This window comes from Aulonocara sp. 'chitande type north' Nkhata Bay, linkage group LG3, assembly GCF_057382095.1.
Source record: "Aulonocara sp. 'chitande type north' Nkhata Bay isolate Kocher_YH1m ecotype deep benthic linkage group LG3, A_spYH_male_GT1.1, whole genome shotgun sequence".
NCBI lineage: Eukaryota > Metazoa > Chordata > Actinopteri > Cichliformes > Cichlidae > Aulonocara > Aulonocara sp. 'chitande type north' Nkhata Bay.
In genome coordinates this window covers 33,800,749-33,824,199 of record NC_141346.1, presented here as the reverse complement: position 1 = coordinate 33,824,199, position 23,451 = coordinate 33,800,749, and the positions used below count along the sequence as shown (strand labels likewise).

At 39.7% G+C, this 23,451-nt stretch overlaps 2 protein-coding genes across 2 annotated transcripts in view; both read left to right on the top strand.

Annotated features, from left to right (window-relative positions):
• The window catches only part of LOC147335260 (scavenger receptor cysteine-rich domain-containing protein DMBT1-like), a 48,292-nt gene extending 35,795 nt beyond the window's left edge, over nt 1-12,497 (top strand). The window contains exons 8-12 of the mRNA XM_086286050.1: nt 4,008-4,316; nt 8,327-8,635; nt 10,603-10,911; nt 11,603-11,739; nt 11,961-12,497. Coding sequence (XP_086142176.1) covers nt 4,008-4,316; nt 8,327-8,635; nt 10,603-10,911; nt 11,603-11,739; nt 11,961-12,062 — 1,166 coding nt within the window. The 3' untranslated portion in view covers nt 12,063-12,497. The remainder of the gene's footprint in view (nt 1-4,007; nt 4,317-8,326; nt 8,636-10,602; nt 10,912-11,602; nt 11,740-11,960) is intronic.
• Nucleotides 12,498-13,262: 765 nt separating this feature from the next.
• vbp1 (von Hippel-Lindau binding protein 1) lies at nt 13,263-22,438 on the top strand. The gene is made up of 6 exons (XM_086277332.1): nt 13,263-13,391; nt 16,497-16,621; nt 17,733-17,799; nt 19,872-19,970; nt 20,118-20,256; nt 21,615-22,438. Exons 1-6 carry the CDS (start codon nt 13,311-13,313, stop codon nt 21,689-21,691), a joined length of 588 nt encoding a protein of 195 aa, XP_086133458.1. The 5' UTR covers nt 13,263-13,310; the 3' UTR covers nt 21,692-22,438.
• Nucleotides 22,439-23,451: the final 1,013 nt, after the last annotated feature.

The following is a 23,451-nucleotide window of genomic DNA, read 5'->3' as shown; positions in this document are numbered from 1 at the left end:
GAAGGAAGACATGATTTAAAAAAAAACATTGAAATTTGAAAAATTAAGAAAAATAAGCATTAAATGAGAAGATTTGAGTAGGAAATAAGACAAATAAAAGCGGTACAAGCTCATTGTGATTTAAAGGCCAAGGAAAAAAAGTAATACATATTACTTTAAAAAGACAAAATAAAACAAGTAATAGTGTTTTTATACTGACAAATAGAAAGTCAGTAGAAAGCAACTACCTTGTGACTGGCAGTGCTGAATTCAATAACACTTTATTAATCAATAGTAACAATAACGAGGACGTTTTAGTTTACCTTTAACAATATCTACTAAACTGGTTAATAACAGGTTTGTTGGCCAGTGAAATTATCTGGATCATAACTGTAAAGTTGTCCCTGGTGTTTATAAAACTTTCTCAATGGTTACTAATGTTCACTGCAGCTATAATATTGTTATAATGTTGAAACTGGTCATTATAGTACTACATGTTTTAAACTTAGTGTACACAGTCAGGTGGTGTAAATCATAAAACTCCTTTTTCACTAAATGTTTAGATTTGTTTCCCCTTGCTGTTTGGTTAGTAAGAAACCAAAATGTGTTGACAAATTCCACATCACTATAATCTGAACCTTTCACCAAAATGTTCACATCAGCAATTCTGAAAGTGCCGAGACATAAATGATTAGAGAACAGATCCAAGTTGAACTTTCACATATTTCCGTTCTCTTTGAAACACGCTTCCTAATGCAAACCAGTCCCTGGTTTAACATATTTATTTTATGTTCCACTTTGCAGATGGTCATTCACAGCTGTTTGGTAAGTATCCAAGAACAATTTAACAACTTCAAGTTTCAAGTTTGATTTCAACCCTGTTTGTTTCCTCTGAGCTACACAATAAATAGATTCAGTTTGACTCAATTCTATTTTATTCATATAGTGCTAAATCCCAACAACAGTTGGCTCGAGACACTTTTATATATAAGCTATATATAAAAAAGCTATTATAAAGGTAATAGATAGCACTGTCCTCATTTGTGCCACGCATTGCTTATTTAAATTTCTGTACTACTTGGAAAAGAAGAAAACTTTTCTCTCCTCCTTTTGTGTTTCTCTCTCACACACACACACACGTTTTCTTAGTTCTCTCCAGGTTTGCATTTAAGCATGCAATTAAAGTACACATGAAAAACTTATAAGCTAATTTACATCATGGACCCTTGTAACACTGTCTGCATAAATGGATTTAAGAAATAAGTCCTTAAACTTGAAGTTTTTAGAACATGTTCGGCACCATCTTCTGTCAGTGCAGAATGTAACGTCACCATATTCGTTGGTCAGCTGTGGTCAATAGGTCTACATTTGTTTATGATAGCTAATAGCAGAACCAATAACTCCAAAATAAGAGAGTGAAAGTAGACACTACATCCTTGTTTTTTGACAGAAAAACTGTTATGTCTTAAATCCAGGTTCACAGACAGAATTGCATCCATGTCAGTTTTTGAGGGCAGGGCTCAATGGCGTAAATTAGCCTTTATACATGTAGTGTTTTAAGTCCACTTTGAATCATCTGTCATAATTCAGATTTAGAAGTTTTCGGTTTTGTGATTCAGAATTAAACTCTTTTTCTGTCTGACTTAGTTTTTAGGGCTATTTTTAAAATGTTGCTTTTAAATAAAAAATATCAATAAAATTACTTTTAATTTTATGATAAAACAAATAAATAATTTGTAAATCTAATACACCCAAATTGTATTTACAATAGAATGTAGAAAACGCATGAGTGGTGTGATTTGGCCCTAACATTGCATTAAATTGAATTGAAGTGTGGATTCGTCTCTGATTCATACAGCTTTAACTCGCATTTGTGGATGGAGAACTCTGTTCACAGAGAAAGATGTCAAAGTTCAAATATTTCTGAGCTCATGAAGTGTTTTCCATGATCCCTGCTTTTAATGAAGCGCTGCCTGAAGGACCTAAGATTACAGGCATTGTTAAATTGCATTTTCATTTACATTTTACACAGGATCTTTGCTGGAATTGGATTAGCAACAAGTATTAATAATCTGTCAGACTATAGTTTTTATCAGTCATCACCAGCCACAATTACTGTAAATCTTCTCCTTTTCATAGATGTTATAGTAGGGACATGTTTAAATTACCAAACATTACAGAAAAATCATGTAAAGTTACCTGATAGTGATGGGTGACGTTTGTAGCTAAACAGGTCCTGTAGCAGCACCGTTTCCAAAACACTAGTTTTGGGAGTGTCACCTGCAGAGATGGGCAGTAACGCGTTACTTGTAATGCATTACTGTAATCTGATTACTTTTTTCAAGTAACGAGTAAAGTAAGGGATTACTATTGCAAAATCGGTAATTAGATTACCGTTACTTTCCCGTAGGAACGCTGCGTTACTGCGTTACTAAAACTGTGATTTTTTGCGAGAATGTCTCATGACAGTGATGTAACCGAGTGCGCCGTTGGTGACAACAGCTGTGTGCAGATCAACAATGGATCATATATCGATTGTGGGAGAGAGTATGAGCGTGCAGCGTTTAAAGCGTGGAAGTACTGACCTTACTTTGAGTTTGATTCCATAAAAAGTGACAAAAACATTAGCGTCCGTTGTGCGTGGGAAGAAAACTTCTTTTTATAGCGAAAAAAAACCCTAAACGTCCAAGCAAGCACCGAGTGCGCAACGACGTAATGGGAAATTCACAGACAAACTCGTGGATTCTTCAACTGACCGCGGCACACCTGCACCAGGGTAAACCTCCGCCTACTCCAGTCCTGCTTTACAGGTGAAAATAGAGCAACAGGACCGCTAGTCTGTGACTTTATTTATTTTCTGCTGTGTTTTACTTGCATCTATTTGAAAGAGTGAGTGTAAACACAAAAAATATTTTATTTTATGTGCTGGAATGTGCAGAAAATAAGTTTAAATGTTAAACTAATTTATTCAAGTCAGAGAGTGTTGCATATAATTAAATTTTTGCTTGATGCATAAAGTTAAAAGATTAAAACTGATAAAACAAGTTAAAAAAAGAGACTTTTCCATTTGATTACATTTTGTATGATGGATTATGCAGAAAAAGTAGAATTGGGCTGAAAGATCTATCGCTTTATCACCTCTTCAGATTGTAAATCGTGTTTTTAAAAAGTAACTAAGTAATTAATTACTTTTGAAAATAAGTAATCAGTAAAGTAACAGGATTACTTTTTTGGGGAAGTAATCAGTAATTAGTTACTGATTACTTTTTTCAAGTAACTTGACCAACACTGGTCACCTGTACCGAAGTTTAGGTGTTGCATTATTATTTAGTTTTGCTTTGTGATCTATGGCTCCTTAAAAAAATCTTCAACACAGGACACTTTCATTTGTATAACAAATTGTTAGAAAATGCATACAAATTTAGTTTTGTCATCAAGGATGCTGAGAAGCAAATGTTTTCTTTCTTTTTTTTCTAATTGTGTGGTTGTGGTTTGTTAACAGAATTAAATGTTGACAACAGGAAATTAGGGTGTCCTGATTGTTTAAGAGTTGTCATTGTGAAATTTTAAGTCTTAACATTTTATCATTTGTATGATATAAACATAGTTACAGAGGACAAATAATTCCCAGTGTAATCCTGTGTTAAAGCTGTTTGTAACATGTTTTTTAAAGAAAAAGCTAATATCTCAATGAGTGTAAATGTTTCGATGTTTCTATTCATAAAAATGTGTGATTTAACATTAAATCACATCTGAATCCTCAGTTTGTACTTGACAGAATTTATGATACATGCAATAAGGATTGTCTGGAGATTGTTTTACCACTTTAACAATAAAGGCGTGTTAGCTATACAAAATATGCACATTAAACAAAATGCCATCAAAATTATGGGTAGACTGTTGTACTTTTAAAAACTTCATACTGTTAGAAACGTTCGCTTTTAGAGTGTGATTTTCCTTTTCTATAATTCAGTTATGTGTCCTGTATGTTCTCTCAACAATCTGTGGTCTCTGTGTTTTGTTTTCAGACATCAGATTAGCCGGGTCTGGATTGACTCAGTGCTCTGGCAGAGTAGAAATCTATCACAATAACAGCTGGGGAACAGTCTGTGATGATCGCTGGGACTTAAATGATACTGAGGTGGTTTGCAGACAGTTAAACTGTGGACCGGCACTAGCAGCTCCTCGGAAGGCTTACTTTGGTGCAGGAAGTGGACAGATTTGGCTTGATGAAGTGACCTGTTCAGGCAGTGAAGACTTTCTGACTGACTGTCCCAACAGTGGATTTGGCAACCACGACTGTGACCATTCTGAGGACGCTAGTGTCATCTGTTCAGGTGAGATATATTCTTGGTCATTCACAAGATGTCAAATACTGTAAAGAAAACTTATTTTTACATCAAACGATACAGACTTAAAATGTAAAAGGCAAATGAGTTAAAACAGGTACAAACAGAAGGTTAAATAGTTTGTGTTAAATAGCCAAGAACGGCATCTAACTTTAAATCTGTGACAAATCAATTACATGCATGTCTGTCTTCGGTGGAAACTCTTTGAGTCGTTAAAAGTAGCTGCAGTTATATTATAATATACTATAGTAGTGCAACCAATATATATGTAGCCTGGCTAAATTAACCAGCCCAGAACACAGATTATCTTTTAATCTGAATGATAAAGTAAGCGCTCAGAAGAAAATAAAAAAGGTTGTAAAAATAAAGAAATAAAATTGTTACAGACAGTTCTTATCCAGTAACAGCTTTGTGCACTGGTAACCCACTGCTACTGCAGGTTATTTCCCCAACTTTATCAGCATCTGGAACTCAAGGACGTCTAGCGTCATTTTGTGTCTGATATAAACCCATACATAAATAAAACAAACTTAGCAGTGCAAAAATAACTGTAGTGGCTTCTCAGTGCATTAATTCAGCAGAAAGCGGAATATAGATCCCTCTGAGATGAACGGCGAAGTTGGTTGCAGCAACTCCTGGTGTCTTAACTGTTCCACACTTTGCATTTAAAACAGATCACGCAGCGAAAAAAGGCATTGCACACCCACATAAAACCAATGCAAGCTAGCACTCCCGTGAATGTCTCTGTAGATCCCCATGATCCCTTGAGCTCTCAGGGGTACCCCAAAAGAAACAGCGCCATCCAGTGGCATGTCCCACAATATCGACCTTCCACCTGGCTACATTCTCCCCTGCTTAAGAGTCAACGTCCCCGGTGACTCAATTGGTATATCTCAACTAATGCACTGCTTCTTTAAAGAGGGCAGTACCCATATTAGTCAATAACTGAGACAGTATCTCCGGGCTCAAAGTGATGGCATGACATGCTGATACAGGGACATGTTAAGGGTTTGAATGCACTCCAGCATTAGCTCTTTGACTCCGACGGGGCACTGGTGTTGGTGTAATGACCCCAATATCCCTGTTGGTTTCAGTAGCAACTGTCTCTGGTGTGGACACCTGCTCAGAGGCAGACGGTGCAGTAACACGAGCATCATCAGTGTTTACAGACTCTGAAATGCCACTGCTTTGAACTGCTTCCCTGTCTTCATCAGACCCCTGCTCTGCAATTGGGTATGAGGTTTCTTCGAACAACACATACTCAGGATCTGAATCTGAACAGCCTGTTTTCTCTTCTGTCATAGGACCCGCTACCACAGGGGATTCATTATTTTTCTTTTTCCTGGGTGCAGGAATTGGGCCAATACAAGGTCTAAGGTTAGCTCTGTGAACCCGTTTTACTGGCCCACCCTCCACAGGCTCCACCGCATGTGTGCTGCCCTGGACTTCGACAACCCTATAAACCCCAGGGCTCCAGGCGTCTTGAATTTTGTTCCTGCCTTGGGGCCAGTGTTGCAGATAAACTAACTGACCTACTTCAACAGGGGGGCAATAGACCCGGGTTTTGTCCAGCTCAAGCCTTTCTGCTGCTTTCTGCTCCGTGTACTGCCTTGCTCTGTTATGTGCTTCATTTAAGCGCTGCTGATGCACAACCAGCCAGTCATGTCTCTCATCAAGCACCTGCTCCTGACCTAGTAAAGCATCTACAGGAAGGTGGGGGTGCACTCCAAACATGAGGTAATACGGCGAGTGACCTGTGGTGGCATGGGGAGTCACATTGTATGCATAGACCAACTCTGCCAAATACTCAGGCCAACGGCGTTTCTTGTCTGGTGGGAGGGTACGCAATAGGTCATGAAGTGTCCTATTGAAACGTTCACATTGTGCATTACCTTGGGGATGATGTGGTGTAGTACGGCTTTTTTAACCCCATATAACTTGCACAGTTCATGAATCACATCACTTTCAAAATTTCTGCCCTGATCAGAATGTAACCTCTCTGGTACACCATACCTCATGAACCACTCTCTGAGCAAAATCTTAGCAGTTGTATCAGCTTTCTGGTCGCGTGTGGGGAAAGCTTGTGTGAACTTGGTGAAAACATCTGTAACCACCAACACATTTTCCCGTCCATCTGAGGCTGGCTCCAACACGCTAAAATCTACTGCAACCACTTCAAGAGGTCTAGTGGCCAGAAAGGACTTGACAGGGGCATGAATCTTGGGCTGTGGCAACTTAGTAAGCACACATCTGTAGCATTTCTTAATCCACTGCTACACTTCTTCATACATACCAACCCAAAAACATCTCTGTCATAACAGATTCTGGGTCCGCTCCACCCCCTGATGCCCCATCTGATCATGCACACTCCCCAGTACAGCTTCTCTTAAACAAGCTGGCAAAAGGAGCTGCTGACACCTCCCCAAATGTCCATCCTCAATGACCCGATACAACAATCCAATAAACTCTATGATACGTGACCACTGCCGGAGCAGAGAAATCACAGACTTAGCCAAACCTTTCCTCTGCTGGTGTGTGGGTTTCTTCTTTTTGTCCCAAAACTGCCTAAAGGACTTGATAGTAGGGTCAGAGCTCTGAAACTGTCGCAACTCTTCCTTAGAATACCCTGGCAGAGTGGGTGTATTCCCTTGGGAATCAGTAAAATGGGTGTCTTGCTCAATTGCTGTGACCCGGGCCTGCCTCACCTGACAACATTTTACACCTGCACTTACTAAGTCCAGGCCTAGCGTTGTCCCTCTGATGACTAGGTTACAGATGCATATGCATCCATCAAACTCCTCCTCACCTCCTGCAGGCTGGGGCTCCCCTGCTAATGGCTGTCTAGAGAGGGTATCGGCTGCTGTGTTACACCGACCAGGACGATACTGCACCTCAAAGTCAAATGGCGCTAACTGGGCAACCCAGCGCTGTTCGATGGCTCCCAGCTTTGCTGAGTTCAGGTGGCAGAGGGGGTTGTTATCTGTCACAACTGTGAATTTGGAGCCTAAGAGATACCCCCTAAACTTCTCAGACAAAGCCCATTTAAGGGCGAGGAGCTCTAATTTCATACTACTATAATTTCTGTCATTTCTCTCTGCATTTCTCAACCTTCGGCTGGCGTATGCTATAACACGTTTCCTGCCACCCTGCACCTGATAAAGAACTACTCCCAGTCCTAAACTGCTGGCATCTGTCTCAACAACAAATGGCAGTGAGAAATCAGCATAAGCAAGTAGGGGGGCACTTGTGAGCTTCTCTTTCAGCTGTTCAAATGACTCTTGACAAGATGGCGTCCACACACTTTCAAGCAATTTTTTATATTTAGCTAGACTGTCCTCCTTGGCCCATGCATTAATCAGATCGTGCAAAGGACCTGCCAGCTGCGAAAATCCATGGAGAAATCTCCTGTAATAACTGCAAAATCCCAGGAAGGATCTCAGCTCTTTAACTGTGGTGGGTACTGGCCACTGCCTCACTGCAGCTATCTTGTCTGGGTCCGTACCGATCCCTTCAGCTGAGATCTGGTGACCCAAAAAGCGTACACTAGATTGGAGAAAACGACATTTCTCCACCTTAACCTTCAGCCCAGTTTCCCTGAGTCTCTGCAACAGTGTCTGAAGATGTGCCAAATGGTCTTCAAAAGTTGATGAGTAGACTAATATGTCATCTAGGTACACAAACATAATCTGAAGGATTAAGTCACTCATAGTGGCCTGCATGAGTCTTTGGAAAGTGGCTGGACCATTACACACACCAAAGGGCAATCTGGTATATTCAAACAACCCAAATGGTGTTGTAAAAGCAGTCTTGTGCCTCTTCCTTTCGTGAACTGCCACTTGATGATAGCCACATGCCAGGTCGATAGTCGAGAAAAACCTTGCACCATGTAATGCATCAAAGGATTAATCTCTTTAGAGTGTGATTTTCCTTTTCTATAATTCAGTTATGTGTCCTGTATGTTCTCTCAACAATCTGTGGTCTCTGTGTTTTGTTTTCAGACATCAGATTAGCCGGGTCTGGATTGACTCAGTGCTCTGGCAGAGTAGAAATCTATCACAATAACATCTGGGGAACAATCTGCGGTGATGGCTGGGACTTAAATGATGCTGAGGTGGTTTGCAGACAGTTAAACTGTGGACCGGCACTAGGAGCTCCTCAGATGGCTTACTTTGGTGCAGGAAGTGGACAGATTTGGCTTGATAATGTGGGCTGTTCAGGAAGTGAAAGTTCTCTAACTGAGTGTCAAAACAGTGGATGGGGAACAAACACCTGTGCACACGATCAGGATGCTGGTGTCATCTGTACAGGTGAGAAACTTTTAGATGCTGAAGATATTTTAGGTCATTATGTTTTTGTGTCTCATGCAAGAGTTATATGCCGCACAACACTGTGAACATAATCAGGATATTTTTGGTCATCAACAAGATGTCAGATACTGTAAATAAAACTTCTTTTTACAACTACTGATACAGTCTTCAAATGCAAAGGCCAAATGAGTTCAAAAAGATAAAACAGAAGTTAAATGGTTTGTGTTTGAGACTGGGAGGGCAGATAAATCCATGTTTGTAGTCCTGGTGTCCACTCCAAGCCCAGAGAAAAAGGGCAGGTTGAAATCCTCCCACTTTACTACAACAACCTCACATAATTTGAAGTTTTGTCATTAAAAATGTTGATAAAAGGGGGCCATTGTTTTCTGTTGTTGTCTGTTTATTAACTTAATCCAGCGTTAACAAAAGGAAGGAAGCGTGTCAACCATAGTGTAAGAGGACAAACATTTCCTTGTAGTTTTACATTTTTGGAGGAATGCTAGCTGATAAGTATTGCCAGACAGGTAAATCATACCTGTCTGATCGCACTCAGTTTATTCAACTCAAATCCTTTACTTCTCAGCCCTTTCCTCTGACCAGGCGTGCCCCAGGGATCTGTCCTGGGGCCCCTTCTTTTCATTATCTACCTTCTTCCGCTTGGACACATTTTCCATAAATACAATATCCAGTTTCACTGTTATGCCGATGACACCCAGCTTTATCTGTCCACTAAACCTGATTCTGCTCTTCCCCCATCCTCCCTCACCCTCTGCTTAGCCAAACTAAATTCATGGTTCTCTTCTAATTTTCTCAAACTCAACAGTAACAAATCCGAGCTCCTCATGGTAGGCACTAAGTCAACATTATCCAGAAACCAACAGTTTCTCTGTTACTATCAATAACTCGCCGGTCTTCGTTTCTTCCTCTGTGAAAAGTTTGGGTGTCATCCTCCACAGTACTCTATCTTTCAATTCACACATTAATAATGTCACTCGGTCTGCATATTTTTAATTGTGCAACATTAATCGTCTCCGTCCTTTTCTCACCCCACATGCCACTGCCATTCTTGTCCACAGCCTTGTTACGTCCCGGATCGATTACTGTAATTCACTTCTTTTTGGTCTTACTCAAAAGTCCATCCACAAGCTTCAACGCGTCCAGAACTCTGCGGCCTGTATCATCTCCAGGACCCCTTCTATCCACCACATCACTCCTGTCTTGCAGCAGCTTCATTGGCTCCCGGTCGAATATCGTATCAATTTCAAAATACTCTTGTACACATTTAAGGCTATTCATCATCTCTCTCCTCCATATCTCTCTCATCTGGTTCAGATCACCAGCCCATCTCGGTGTCTCAGATCTTCTTCTTCCCTTTCTCTCTTTGTCCCCTCCCCCTGTCTTGCCACCATGGGGAGCAGGGCTTTCAGCTGCTCTGCTCCTCGACTCTGGAATTCCCTACCTCCTGATTTAAGAAATATCACTTCCTTCTCTCTCTTTAAGTCCCAACTCAGAACTCACTTGTTCAAAATGGCTTATCCCACATAACCTCTCCACTCTGCTATTTTAAATTTGTTTTATGTCTTATGCTTTTATGATTGTGTAAACTGTTTGTTTTTATGTTGCTTTTATTTTTCTACTGTGTACAGTGTCCTTGAGTGTTCTGAAAGGCGTGATTTAACATTAAATCACATCTGAATCCTCAGTTTGTACTTGACAGAATTTATGATACATGCAATAAGGATTGTCTGGAGATTGTTTTACCACTTTAACAATAAAGGCGTGTTAGCTATACAAAATATGCACATTAAACAAAATGCCATCAAAATTATGGGTAGACTGTTGTACTTTTAAAAACTTCATACTGTTAGAAACGTTCGCTTTTAGAGTGTGATTTTCCTTTTCTATAATTCAGTTATGTGTCCTGTATGTTCTCTCAACAATCTGTGGTCTCTATGTTTTGTTTTCAGACATCAGATTAGCCGGGTCTGGATTGACTCAGTGCTCTGGCAGAGTTGAAATCTATCACAATAACATCTGGGGAACAGTCTGTGATGATGGCTGGGACTTAAATGCTGCTGAGGTGGTTTGCAGACAGTTAAACTGTGGACCGGCACTGGAAGCTCCTCAGAACGCTTCCTTTGGTGAAGGAACTGGAGAAATATGGCTTGATGAAGTGACCTGTTCAGGCAGTGAAGACTTTCTGACTGACTGTCCCAACAGTGGATTTGGCAACCACGACTGTGACCATTCTGAGGACGCTAGTGTCATCTGTTCAGGTGAGATATATTCTTGGTCATTCACAAGATGTCAAATACTGTAAAGAAAACTTATTTTTACATCAAACGATACAGACTTAAAATGTAAAGGGCAAATGAGTTAAAACAGGTACAACCAGAAGGTTAAATAGTTTGTATTAAATAGCCAAGAACGGCATCTAACTTTAAATCTGTGACAAATCAATTACATGCATATCTGTCTTCGGTGGAAACTCTTTGAGTCGTTAAAAGTAGCTGCAGTTATATTACAATATACTATAGTAGTGCAACCAAATATATAGAACAAGTGCAAAACAAAATGCACACACTTTATTGTTATTTTAAAATGACTGGTTGCTAGTTTTGAGTCTGAGGCATCCACATTTATGATCATCGCTGTTAGAACTCGAAGTGGCCATGTTTTGGTGTTCATGATGATGATGGGAATGTTTACTAAAATTAAAGAGGACTCCATAATATTACCAGCTCTGTCGGAAAGTAAAGTAAATTAAGGTTCGAATGTGATGGAATTTTCTACGTTAGGATTAACACAGAAAAGAAAATGTAACGAAGTGATTTTGAAGTTTAAAGTTTGTTTTAAATTATGGATGTGGAAAAGTCAGACAGCTAGAGAGAGGAGGATAAAGTGTGAGAGGGCATGGGCTGATTAGATGTTAACAGTGTGATTGGATGTCCCCATGTTTGAGGCCAGATGCCCTCTCCGAAGGTGTGACACCCAGTGAGAAAGTAGGAAGTTGGAGGAAGCTCTTGGTGAAAGTGAATCTGGCTGCTGTCGACTCCTCCGTGGACATGAAAGACCCAGCTGTGATGGAGTCCATCATGAATTCGGTAACTTATGTTAAGAAATCTTAGTAAAGTGTCTTTACTGTTTTTTAAGGAAAAAACCTTCCAGATGTTTTTAAGACAGTCTTAGATGATTAATATTCCCAGAAAAAAATGCTTTATTTGCATTTTTCTGTGTCTCTTTCATGTCAAATTTCATTTAAAATGTAACTATAACAGACTATAATTTGTGGTGTAATCAGTAAATTCTCTTTTCTGTTGTGCAGATCAAAAATGAGTTGGGAAGTACGGCTGACGACCTAAAAATGAGCTGGTGGAAACGTCCAGAAAAGAAAGATATCAAAAAACAAGAGGCGTGTACTCCATAGTTCACACTGTTTGTTTCAATAGCTGGATAAAGGCGGCTTACGGCCTGTAAAACTGATGTGATTCATTTAATCTTTACTTTTCACATGATATCTGTGTGACTGCTTGCTTTCTGTTGTGGTTCATAATCTCTCTCGTTTGATGACTTATTTCTCTGATGATTTTCCAAAGAAGACGAGCTCTGTTGGTGCCTTCAGAGAAATATTACAGACAAATATGAAATTTAACATTTGCTTTGAATTGAGGTCAAGTGAAGTGATTTTCAAGGTAAGGAAGTTATATTTCCCTGTGGTTTGCATCATGAAAAACAATATGGAAATATATCTTCCTTGACCTTCCTTGCCCATAATGAATTGTTCTTTGTCTCTCACAAAGTTAAATTCAAACCAATTTATCTGAGATGTTTTGAAGTGATTGATAAATTTCATCCGTGTGTTTTACCAGGACGCATTTCACATCAAACCTGCATATTAACTGAAGCTTCAAATATTTTTGTCTATGTTAGTGAAAAAAGCATTTCTTTTTAATTCTTGGTTTTATTGCATAATGAATTTACATTGCATGATCGCTTGAGTTAACCTACTCTTCCCTTTTCCGTGGTTTTATTTCATGAGTGTTCTGAGATGTGCATTACTGCGCAAAAGTCTTTGGCCATCCCTTCTTTTTTATATTTTGTGTGAGAAATGGAAGATAGAATCATTTAATTAAAACGTGCAAAACTCTATATATAGATGCATTTTTGCTTGAATAATTCATACCAGTGTTATGTGGCTTATCAAATACAAAAATCAAAAGCATTCCACTGGAAATGGTCTGGTTGAAGGGCTGGATTGAAAATAAATGAAAAAGCAGCCAATTTCCAGAGAATAACTCAGAAAGCCTGGAAAACTGTTGCTCAAGAGCACTTTAAAAATTAGAAGAAAGTCTGTTTCCTTGGAAGTAATATATAGAGAAATGAGGGATGACTACACTTTTTTCACAGTACTGTAATTATGTTTTGTTTAGTTGGTTGAATTTATATGTGTCTTGAATGCTGTAGCCATGTTACTAACACTATTATAAATCATCAATAATGTATCATTATTATGTGTGAGAATAAAGGGTTCTTGATTCAAAAATACTCGGTGAGCCTTTTGTGTTACTCCAGTTGCAGCCTGCGACCACTAGAAGCAACAGAGTCTTGTTTCCCCGCTTAAGACGGTTGTACGCATGCTCGTACGTCAGGAAGGAAGGAGTATCCTCTCTCCAAGATGGCAGCGATCATAGACAACAGCAATGCCGTAGGGGCGACAAAGAGAAAGCACCTCGGTATCCCAGAAGCGGTTTTTGTGGTGGGTAAACCCGGACATTTCTCGCTGTGTCGCTGGTTTGACTTGTTATTACTCCGCTGAAGACACACTTGTAGCTGTAGCTTCCGGTGTGCGGGTGCAGCATGCTGGCTAACAGCTAAGCTAACAGATAATCCTGCTGTGTGTGCAGGCTGGGCGGCAGCTCGTCTCCATCTATGGACATCACTGCATTATTGTCACTATGCCTCGTTTCCTCTTTAGGCTTTAGGTCAGTTCATCCAGCCACACATCAGTCTAACTGGAGGCTGCTTTGGTGACATTAGCCTCATCCGTGCATAATCAGGCAGTAAGATGAGCACATTTAGATTTAAGGTGTATAGTGAATACGTCCGAACATGTATGAGCTACTGCTCTCAGGTGTCCTGTCTCCTGACAGTTGCAAATACAGCAGAAAGTTAAGCGTCACGTGATCTGCAGGTTATTTTTCTCCTTTAGGATGGGCATTATATCACAGGGCCCACTGCCGTGTCTTCAACGTGTTTGTTTCATGAGGTCAGCAGTTCAAAGCTCCACCGAAACTAGAAAATATTGATCTTCATTTACTTAGAAGCACCTTAGGTGATTCGTTTTCAGTAATTCATCACTTATTTCACTGCTAATCTTCACTCATGTATGTCCTTTGGCCTTTGCTGAGCAAATACATACAATTAAAACTAGAGTTGGTCTGTCGCTTACAGGTTGAGTCACACATATACCTACATGCATGTGCATGTCAGAGCACAGTGCAGATTAATGTAGTCTCCATCGCCACCTGTCAGCCACCACGTCCAGCTTTGCTTCCTGGATGTGTAATCTCTCTGTTTCTGCTCCCTCTATCCCTCACTCACCTGTAAGGAGCACATGTACATTTCTAATCAAAAGCTGAACATCAGATTCACAGATATTATAAATGTGATTTTAAAATGTGTTTGTTTCAGATTTTTATGGTAGAAACAGTTTGAGCTGTTGCAAGTCCCAACAGATCTTTGACAATAAAAGCCTCGTCAAGAAATGAAGTGTTTCTGACCAGTAAGAGTCTAAGAGGCCTTTAATTTGAAAGATATGGTACTATGAGATCTTTAAGATACATGGGCCCCGATTATTAAACATCTTGACAGTGTAATAAAGTAATTTCTAAAGTTATAATGTTGTTCTTTCTGTAGAGTTGCCTTTTATTTGTCCTCATTGACGTCCAAATCACCAGCTATTCCATAACGTACAATGTTTTTTGTTACAGAAGAGTTGACGTCATAAGTTTCTTAACATTAACTTACTGAAAACGTGGCACGAAGATGCCGTTCGAAAAATTTATTCTGAAATGATTCTGCAATTTGTAGACTGTTGAGCCTCTGCCTGTATTTAACCCTGAGGAAATCTGCCTCTCCAAAATGCTTCTTTTATACCCAATCTTGTGACTGACGTGTTGCCAGTAAACCTAATTAGTTGGAAAACTTTCTTTCTAGTAGAGCAGGGCGATATGGCCAAAAATATTTATCACGATATATATTTGAAAATTTGCGATAACGATATAACCGACGATATAATTGATGCGAGACAAAATACAACTCCACAACATTACTAGTGCAAAAAGACAACCTTCCATTTATTTTCACATAAACAAGAAGCTGGTTTTTATGTACATTAAAGCTTTATAAAAATTTAACAGTGCAAATGCAAATTCCTTGCTGAAAGTTTAACCAAAAGGCATTTCCAGTAGAAATGGGCTGACATATCCTGAGCATAACCATGTATAATATCCACTGAAGTTAAAAAGAGGTGCTTTGCAACATTAAACTGCAGTGTGCAGTATGCATTTTTCGGACCATACATTAAGCGAAACAAAGCAGTCAGATAAATCAAACTTTATTAAACTCATTCTTCTTGCTTCCTCCACTTCTGTACCATTGATTCATTAATGTTGAATTCTCTGGCAGCTGCTCTATTCCCATGTTGTTGCAGTATATTAATGACTAACCTCGTATTGTGGATGGATTATCTCAGTTGTTCTCCTGACTGAAGTTTGGTCCGTTTACAGCATCCTGCCATGCGATTGCATTTGTCTCTAACCATGAAGAACCTTCACGTTAACTTTTATAAGTGGAAAAGTGTTAGTGTTCGTCCTCCAGCTTCACTGTTTATGTTATGCTAAAATAGCTGAGTCGCTAGCGATCACGTAGCACATCATTATATACCAGCTAGCCCAACTTCAGTAACCCTACAAACATCACTGCTGTTTAGTTTCCTGTCTTCATTTATGTTGGAAGTGATAGCAGAGCTGTACGTTTGATTTTTTTCAGAAATCTCTCAGTCAGAACATGCAAGATCATGCTTAGGTAACTAGCGAAACTAGCGAGCTAACTTCCGCTAGCTTCCTGCTAACTTCTAACTCCGTTAAATGTAATAACTTTTGTTTTCATGGATGCCTGGAAGTTAAACTTTATAGTTACACCTGGTAAAGCAGCAATGCTGATCGTTTTATTAAAGATGAAAGAATTTAGACAGTTTTTAACTCTAAGTGATGCTGCAGTGTTGTTTGACCTGAAGCATACGGAGTTTAGGACCCAGATTACTCCCAGATTTAAGAGCATCTTAGTCCGACAAATATGACAATAACGACGGCCGCTTGCATGTTCTGCAAAAAAATGTGCTTTGTTGTGTATCTGACGGACAAACACCAAACCAGTTCCACATCACGGAAGTTGCACCATTTTTACAAACCAATTCTGGTTCATCTGTTTCACTCAACAATCGGCCATGTGCGTATGAAAACAAAGGCACTGCGCATGTGCGTTTTACTCCCATTCTATCGCGATATTTCATTTTCCTATTGTTGCCTAACATTATACCGGTATTACCGTGAACAGTATAATATGGCCCAGCCCTACTTTCTAGTACCACTATTGTTGCCCTCATCCCAACTGTTTTGGAATTGAGGTAGTACATAATCTCTCCAGCGTGTGCTGGTGCCCAAATCACCTCGCTAATGAGGCATCCCAATCTGATGCCTAAACCAGCTCAACTATTTGCTTTCTGGTTTATTGTTATAGTTTAGTTCATTGTTAGTTAATCTTGCTTAATGCTTTCTTTCTCTCTTGCCTGGATTTTCAGGAGGATGTCGACTCTTTTATGAAGCAACCCGGCAATGAGACGGCGGACGCGGTGCTGAGGAGGCTGGACGAACAGTACCAGAAATATAAATACATGGAGCTCAACCTGTCTCAGAAGAAACTCAGGTGACACCAGTGAAGGAACACTTAACCTTGTTGTTATTGGCTTATACAGAGTTTGACAGAGGTCATTAGAGTTTGGTGCTAATATGGGACATCATCAGCTGGTGGACATAATTTCTGAGTGATAATCAAAGATTTGGACAGATATCCGGTCGTTAAGTAATGACGTGACGAATCCTACTTCCGGGCCTAAAGTAGTCTGCGTTTAATATGGCTTTTGTGTTGTTAACATGTTTAATGTTTTGTGTTTTCTTCTATTTGATCTCAAAAAGCTCCTAAAACAGTCAGTGATCACTGTTGACCTCCCTCGGCTTTTATTACCGCTAATCATTTATTTAAGCTCAGTTTTTAAAACCTTAGGATGTAACTACAGCCCAGCCCATGCAGCAGTATATGAATGACTAACCTCGTATTGTGGATGGATTATCTCAGTTGTTCTCCTGGCTGAAGTTTGGTCCTTTTACAGCATCCTGCCATGCGATTACATTTGTTCCTGACCACCGAGAACACTCACGTTAACTTTTATCGAGTGGAAAAAAGTTAGCTTGTTTATATTATGCTAACATAGCTGTGTCGCTAGCGGTCACGTAGCACATCATTATATACCAGCTAGCCCAACTTCAGTAACCCTACAAACGTCACTGCTGTTTAGTTTTCTGTCTTCATTTATGTTGGAAGTGATAGCAGAGCTGTACGTTTTAATTTGTTTCCAAAACTCCGCAGTCAGGACATGCTATATTGTATTTAGATAGAAGCTAGCGAGCTAACTCCCTGCTAACTTCTAACTCCGTTAAATGTCATAAATTCCGTTTTCATGGATGCCTGGATGTTAAACTCAATTGTTACACCTGGTAGAGCAGAACGCTGATCATTTTATTAAAGATGAAAGACTTTAGACAGTTTTTCAACTCTCAGTAATACCATAGTGATTGTTTGATATATGGACCTGCAGCGGAGTTTAGGCCCAGACACGGCTAGTGACGTCAGACTTAACGACGGATTAAAGAAATGTAGTGAGCTATTTAAAGGAGAGCATCAGCAGAATTTAGAAGAATAAGGACACACTCCACGCATGCTTCATAATAACATCCAAATCACATCTCTTTGCTCGCAGGTTGAAAAACCAGATCCCTCAAATCAGACAAACGCTAGAAATCCTACGACACATGCAGAAGAAGAAGGTGCGTACGGTTGTTGTGAACAACTTTAAAATGTTACCATTGTGTGACACCAGTGTAATTATGTGTTGAGCCTGTTGTAATTTGACTTGATGTTAAGTGAATCAAACAAATAATGGTTTGAATTCATTTATAGGGATGCCTGTCAGGTCAAAGGTTATTTCTGTAGCACATTTTAAACAACCTCAGTTGACCAAAGTGCTGTACAATTTATATAAAATGTACACTGTATACAACAGTCGCAAAATCAACAATAAGTATACACAGAAAAAATCTAAAACAAGTAAATTAGACTGCGTTTGCATGATTAAAGACGGAGTACTCTGCTCAACTAGACTCAAAAGCAAGTGAGAACAAATGGGTTTTTAAAAATGATGGGCAGCTAAAAGTTCTGTATCCACTGAGACTCTTAAAGCAACTGGATACTGAAATCGACTGGAAGCCGGTTTAAGGCGGCTAGTACAGGTGTAATGTGATCGATCAAAGTGAGCTGCTGCATTTTGTACAGCTTGTTTGATCAGAGCTAACATATAAGAGTTACAACAGTCTAGACGAGAGGTAATAGAAATGTCAAATATCACACCAAGGTTCCTTACAGGTTAGAGGTTAAGAGACCAATGGCACTGTCATACCCATCTTACAGGTTGGACTGTCCAATTAAAATAATTTCTGTTTCGCTTTTGTTCAGATTAATGAAGTTTATCTCCAACCATGATTGTATAGCTGAGACAGTTCACCAGTGCCTGAATAGAAGCGTAGCTGCTGGTTTGTATAGGCGATGACCTACATAGCTGTAGGTTATCTGCAAAGCAATGAATAGAGATGTGGAAATGAAAGAAGATAGTGGGCCCCAGCACAGAACCCTGAGGTACCCGACAACTAAGTGTGGACACAGAGGAAACTCCCGTGTTGCAGATGTGACTGTATCCATTTAAGGGCTGTACGTTTAATACCAACACACAATTCAAGCCGTGACAGAAGAAATGCCATCATCTACAGAGACTCATCATATCGTCCATGATAACAACAGCATAGATTTTTATGCAATACAAAAATATTATCCTAGGATATCGTTGCTATAGCAACGCAATGCTTTTAAGTCCCCTAGTGAAAACGAGAACTGAGTGTCAGCATATATAAATTTTAAAAAGATCTACTTCAACAATAGAATAAAATAGAATAGCCCTTTATTGTATGTGTACAACGAAACTGTGGAAACCTCAAACAAAGCACAATACTGTGCAGAGTACGCAAGAAAACTGTCGCTGCTGAAGGTGGAAACCACAAACATGTTTCATCACTTCATGCAAAATCATACTATTGAGTACAGACATGTTACAAAGAAGGAGATACTATATATAAACAAATGGCTCAACCAAGTGTTGCTAACTGCTCTCCATATGAAAAAGGCAGAGGAAGCAGTGGCTGGAAATGACTGATGTTGTAACTTTGTGGAAAAGCAGAGCTTTAAGCAGCTGGTGAAAACGCTTGATCCAAGTCAAAAAGTCCCATGTAGAAAGTATTTTTAGCTTTACTGTGTGACAATGTTGTGCAGCTGCTGGAAATATTACACGGCTAAGTTACTTTAATTATTGTTAAACTAAAGATTGAAGCAATCATACTGCACTTTACATCCTTACATCACACATCAGCTCTACTGTTTACAAATGATCCAACGTGGTATTGATTATGTAAATTTCAAAGCCAAAATCTTAGCTGTTTAAAACATGACTTCATCAGTTCAAAAATTATGTAATTCAGTGTATAAAAATGTATCTTGTTAAAAAAATAATACTGTTTTTTTTTTTAAAGGACCAATCTGCACATATTTTATTACACTTGGTTAAATAATGAGCCAATAACTTAATATTTTATCACATTATCAATCAGGCCACTTAACACAGAAATAACTAAATCTTTTAGTGTTTGTCTGACTAAACCACAGAGACTTCTTCATTTAACTGTGAGATTGTCGAGTTCAAAGCGGTGGTGATGCTTGAAGGTCGGCCAAAGTTAAAGTGTGTGGCAGAGAAATTGATAGTGAAGCACCTTTAACCAGGTTTGCTTTCCTTCAGGAAACCACAGAGCCAATGGAGACACACTTCCTGTTGGCTGACAATGTTTACTGCAAGGCGTCAGTGCCACCCACTGACAAAGTCTGCCTATGGTTAGGGGTAAGTATTCTCAGTGAGCATTTTATTTCAAGGATAAAGCCAAAAAGTAATGAATCAAAAAGGGCTGTCTTGTGGACCTTATTCATAGAAGAGTTAATTAGATGAAGCTTAGCGTTTTCTTCCCACCCTGACGTTTTCTCCTCACAGGCAAACGTCATGTTAGAGTACGACATCGATGAAGCTCAGGCTCTGCTAGAGAAGAACCTCTCCACGGCGTCTCGCAACCTGGAGACGCTCGAGGAGGATCTGGACTTCCTGCGAGACCAGTTCACCACCACTGAAGTCAGTATCCTTCCGCAGTGTAGCCCGCCCAGGCGGAGGTTACACCACTGATGGCACTGACAAAGCTCTCTGAAGCAAATATGGTTCACTTTTCAGTGAAAAACAGCGACATCTAGTGGCCAAACTACTGGTTTTCCATTTGTGTGAGTGGAGGGCATGACCTCACACTGTACTGCTGGTGTTGTTTCAGTGCAGCTTATTACACACAGGATTTCAGTTGTTATTTGGAAATGACTTAATGAGTAAAAATGATTCACTGTTTAGAAGAAAAAGCATCGATTCTTGAGGTGCATTCACCATAAAGTGAAAGTAAGTTGCCTCTGTCAGCTTTCACTTAAAAAATAATGTCCAGACTTAAGACGGAGTGTAACAAACAAATCAACCCAGAGGTTTATTTGTTTGTTACACCAGAGCTGCAAAGATAATTGAATAAACAGCTTAGGCTGCTCAGGCATGAGGCACTGCTCTCCGGTGTTTTTTAGACCAGACGATTCATTGAGTAACTTGTTTGAGTGATAAACCAATGATTTAAAAAAGGAAAATAAATATTGGTTGATAAGAAACACAGCATGAAGTGGACCATGATAGATGATAAACTGCAGTTTTGCCCATTAAAAACTGAAAATAACCTTCAAGATGATCCTTTAAGGGAGTAAACCCATATGAATCGCTCCCTGGAAGTCCCTGCTGGTCACCAGCATCACTTCACTGGGTTCACTGATTTCTCTATCAAACTTTAATGAGAGGATAATGAGAGCTGGGTCTCTGGTTATAACCTTCAGTACACTTGAAGGAAGATCATCAGCTCATGAGTGTGACTGGAAGCTCCAGCTGTGTGAGTCAGACCAAAAAATGTATCCGGTTATTCGAGGTCTAACAGAAGTGTACAACACGACTGTTTACTGCTACTTGTAGTGATGGAAAACCCTGTTTGGTGCTGGGCCAGTCCCAGAGTCACAGCCTCTGAGACACAATCATAGTGAGTCTGTGCGTCTGGACGTTCCTGATGTTGCACTGTAAAGTGCACGGCCGACAGACGTTTAGATCTGCATCTCTGCAGACTTCGCCAAAGGCAATCAGCCACAGTTCATAGAGTGGAAGTTAAACGCCGTTATAGAGGACGCCTGCGATAAATATTACAAAATAATATTGTTCAAAATGAGCAACCAACCAAGCGGTAATAATTACATGAAGTCGAATGAGGGCAAGATGTACCTCTCATCTCCTCAGTTTACAGTCGACCTGACACAGCAGGTAAGGGTGACAATGTTTTGTAATGTTGGTTAACTATTTCACGACTCCAGATCAAAACATCAATCCAGACGAGCCCTCTGTTGCTCCTTAACTCGCTGCTCCCTCCAGATATGGCGCGAGTCTACAACTGGGACGTGAAGAGAAGGAGCAAAGAAAACCTCCTCAAATCAGCAGACAAGTCTTAATATCGACGGGACGGCGTCCACACCACCTTCTGCTGAATATCTCTCCTTAGTCAGTACTAAAAAGAAAAAAACTTTAAAAAAAACAAACCCCGTCCCCCAGACTCACGTGTATGTTCACCCCGGAGCTCGGCGCGTAGAGGGCGTGTTGGAAATCTTTCCTCGAGCTGCGGCTTTGAGTTGATTTCTGTGCCCTCTATGCAGCCAGCCTCCAACTTCCACCAGTACTGTTTTCTGTTGATTTGTTACTTTTTAAAGTATTTTTTCAAGTAAAAACTAACAAAAGCAACGAGGCAATTTTTGTATTCTTTTTAAAGATTTGAGTATGTTCCTGTCATTTTATTTGATTGTTTTTGGCAGATTGTGAGCGAGGGCTCTCTCACGTCATCTTCTCTTTGCATTTTCCCTCCTTACTGACCGGACTCTCCTGTTTTTTAGTTATTCTTTTTTGTTCCTCCTTCAGCAACATCTACATGCAGGACTTTAAGTTTCTAAAACCATGCTGTGAGTAGAATAAAGCTCTAAGAAAACCATCATCTCCACAGGAGACGAACAACACAATAAAGTTAGTTTGGACTGTAGTCCTGCTTCACACCCACCACTGCTCCTCCTCCGTCCTTTGACCTTCCACACTCACCCATCTCCTCCTCCTCCTTTTTACCACTGTTCTGTCTGTATTTATTTGTCTCTCACTGTATTCATTAAACGATGAATGAAGTAAAAGGAGAACACTTGGGCAAAGAGATGAGACCTTGACCTGGTGCTGTGTGTATTTTTTCAGCAGAGAAAGAAAGTGTGTAAATAAGTGCAGTGAAACATGTACGGAGGCCAGCAGGAAGTGATGCAGGGAAACAAATGAGTGTCTGCGTTTATTATAGTGAGCTGCTTCTGTTAAAAGAAGCTTCAGGTAGACAATAGCTGCTCAAATAGTAGAGATCTTTTTAAATGGGGCTCATGTTGAATATGCGATAAACCTATAAGAAAGAACTCGAACAAAAACTAGTTGAAAATTGAGTTTTATGGATTTTTAGTGTGTGTAAACTTCCTGCATTGATATACCAGCATAAGTAGCCCCTCCCCCAAAATAATGTAGCATCTGCGCTGAAGCACAAGATTTAATGGAAAGGAAACAGAGCTGATAACATGCAGTCTGCTTACAACAAAAATATTTCACGTCACTGTTGGAATAAATAAGCTCTCACATAAATTGTTTACACTTCTCGAAGTACAGGACTGAGAGCAGTAGATGGTGGACGAATCCACAATGAGATACATGAGGGAGTCTTTGTTTTCTGTCTGTAGATAAACCAGTAGCTTACACTGCTGTATACCAGTGCATAGTCTTTCAGCCTCATCCACAAGACAAGGCAGGTAAGGCTTTCCAAGTTCCAAAATTATTTACCTCAGATGAATGAAAACAGATGACACGTTACATGGTGTAATCACAAATAGTCTATTAAAGTATTTAACAACTAAGAACTCTTCGCTCCCTCTATAGGCGTTGAGAGGTAGGTGCTGCTAAATTAAATACACTTTATAAATGCAGATGTCTCAGCAGGTTGCTGGTCTGGAGCATTATTCCTGACAATGAAACGCGTCAATAATCTTTAAAAAAGCAAATGTTGCTGCCCATCAGTCTGGTAAAGCTTTTAAGGCCAATTCCAAACTGTTTGAAGTTCATCATTCTGCAGTGAGAAAGGTTATTCACAAATGCAAAACATTAAAGAGTTGCCACAATCATTCAGGAGTGGACATCCGTGCAG

Bases quoted from the DNA above. Each gene is read 5' to 3' on its own strand.
- vbp1 (XM_086277332.1), top strand. From the start codon at position 13,311: ATGGCAGCGATCATAGACAACAGCAATGCCGTAGGGGCGACAAAGAGA. The intron at 13,392-16,496 runs GTGGGTAAACCC...CTGGATTTTCAG, and splicing joins TCCCAGAAGCGGTTTTTGTG to GAGGATGTCGACTCTTTTAT. The intron at 17,800-19,871 runs GTGCGTACGGTT...GCTTTCCTTCAG, and splicing joins GACACATGCAGAAGAAGAAG to GAAACCACAGAGCCAATGGA.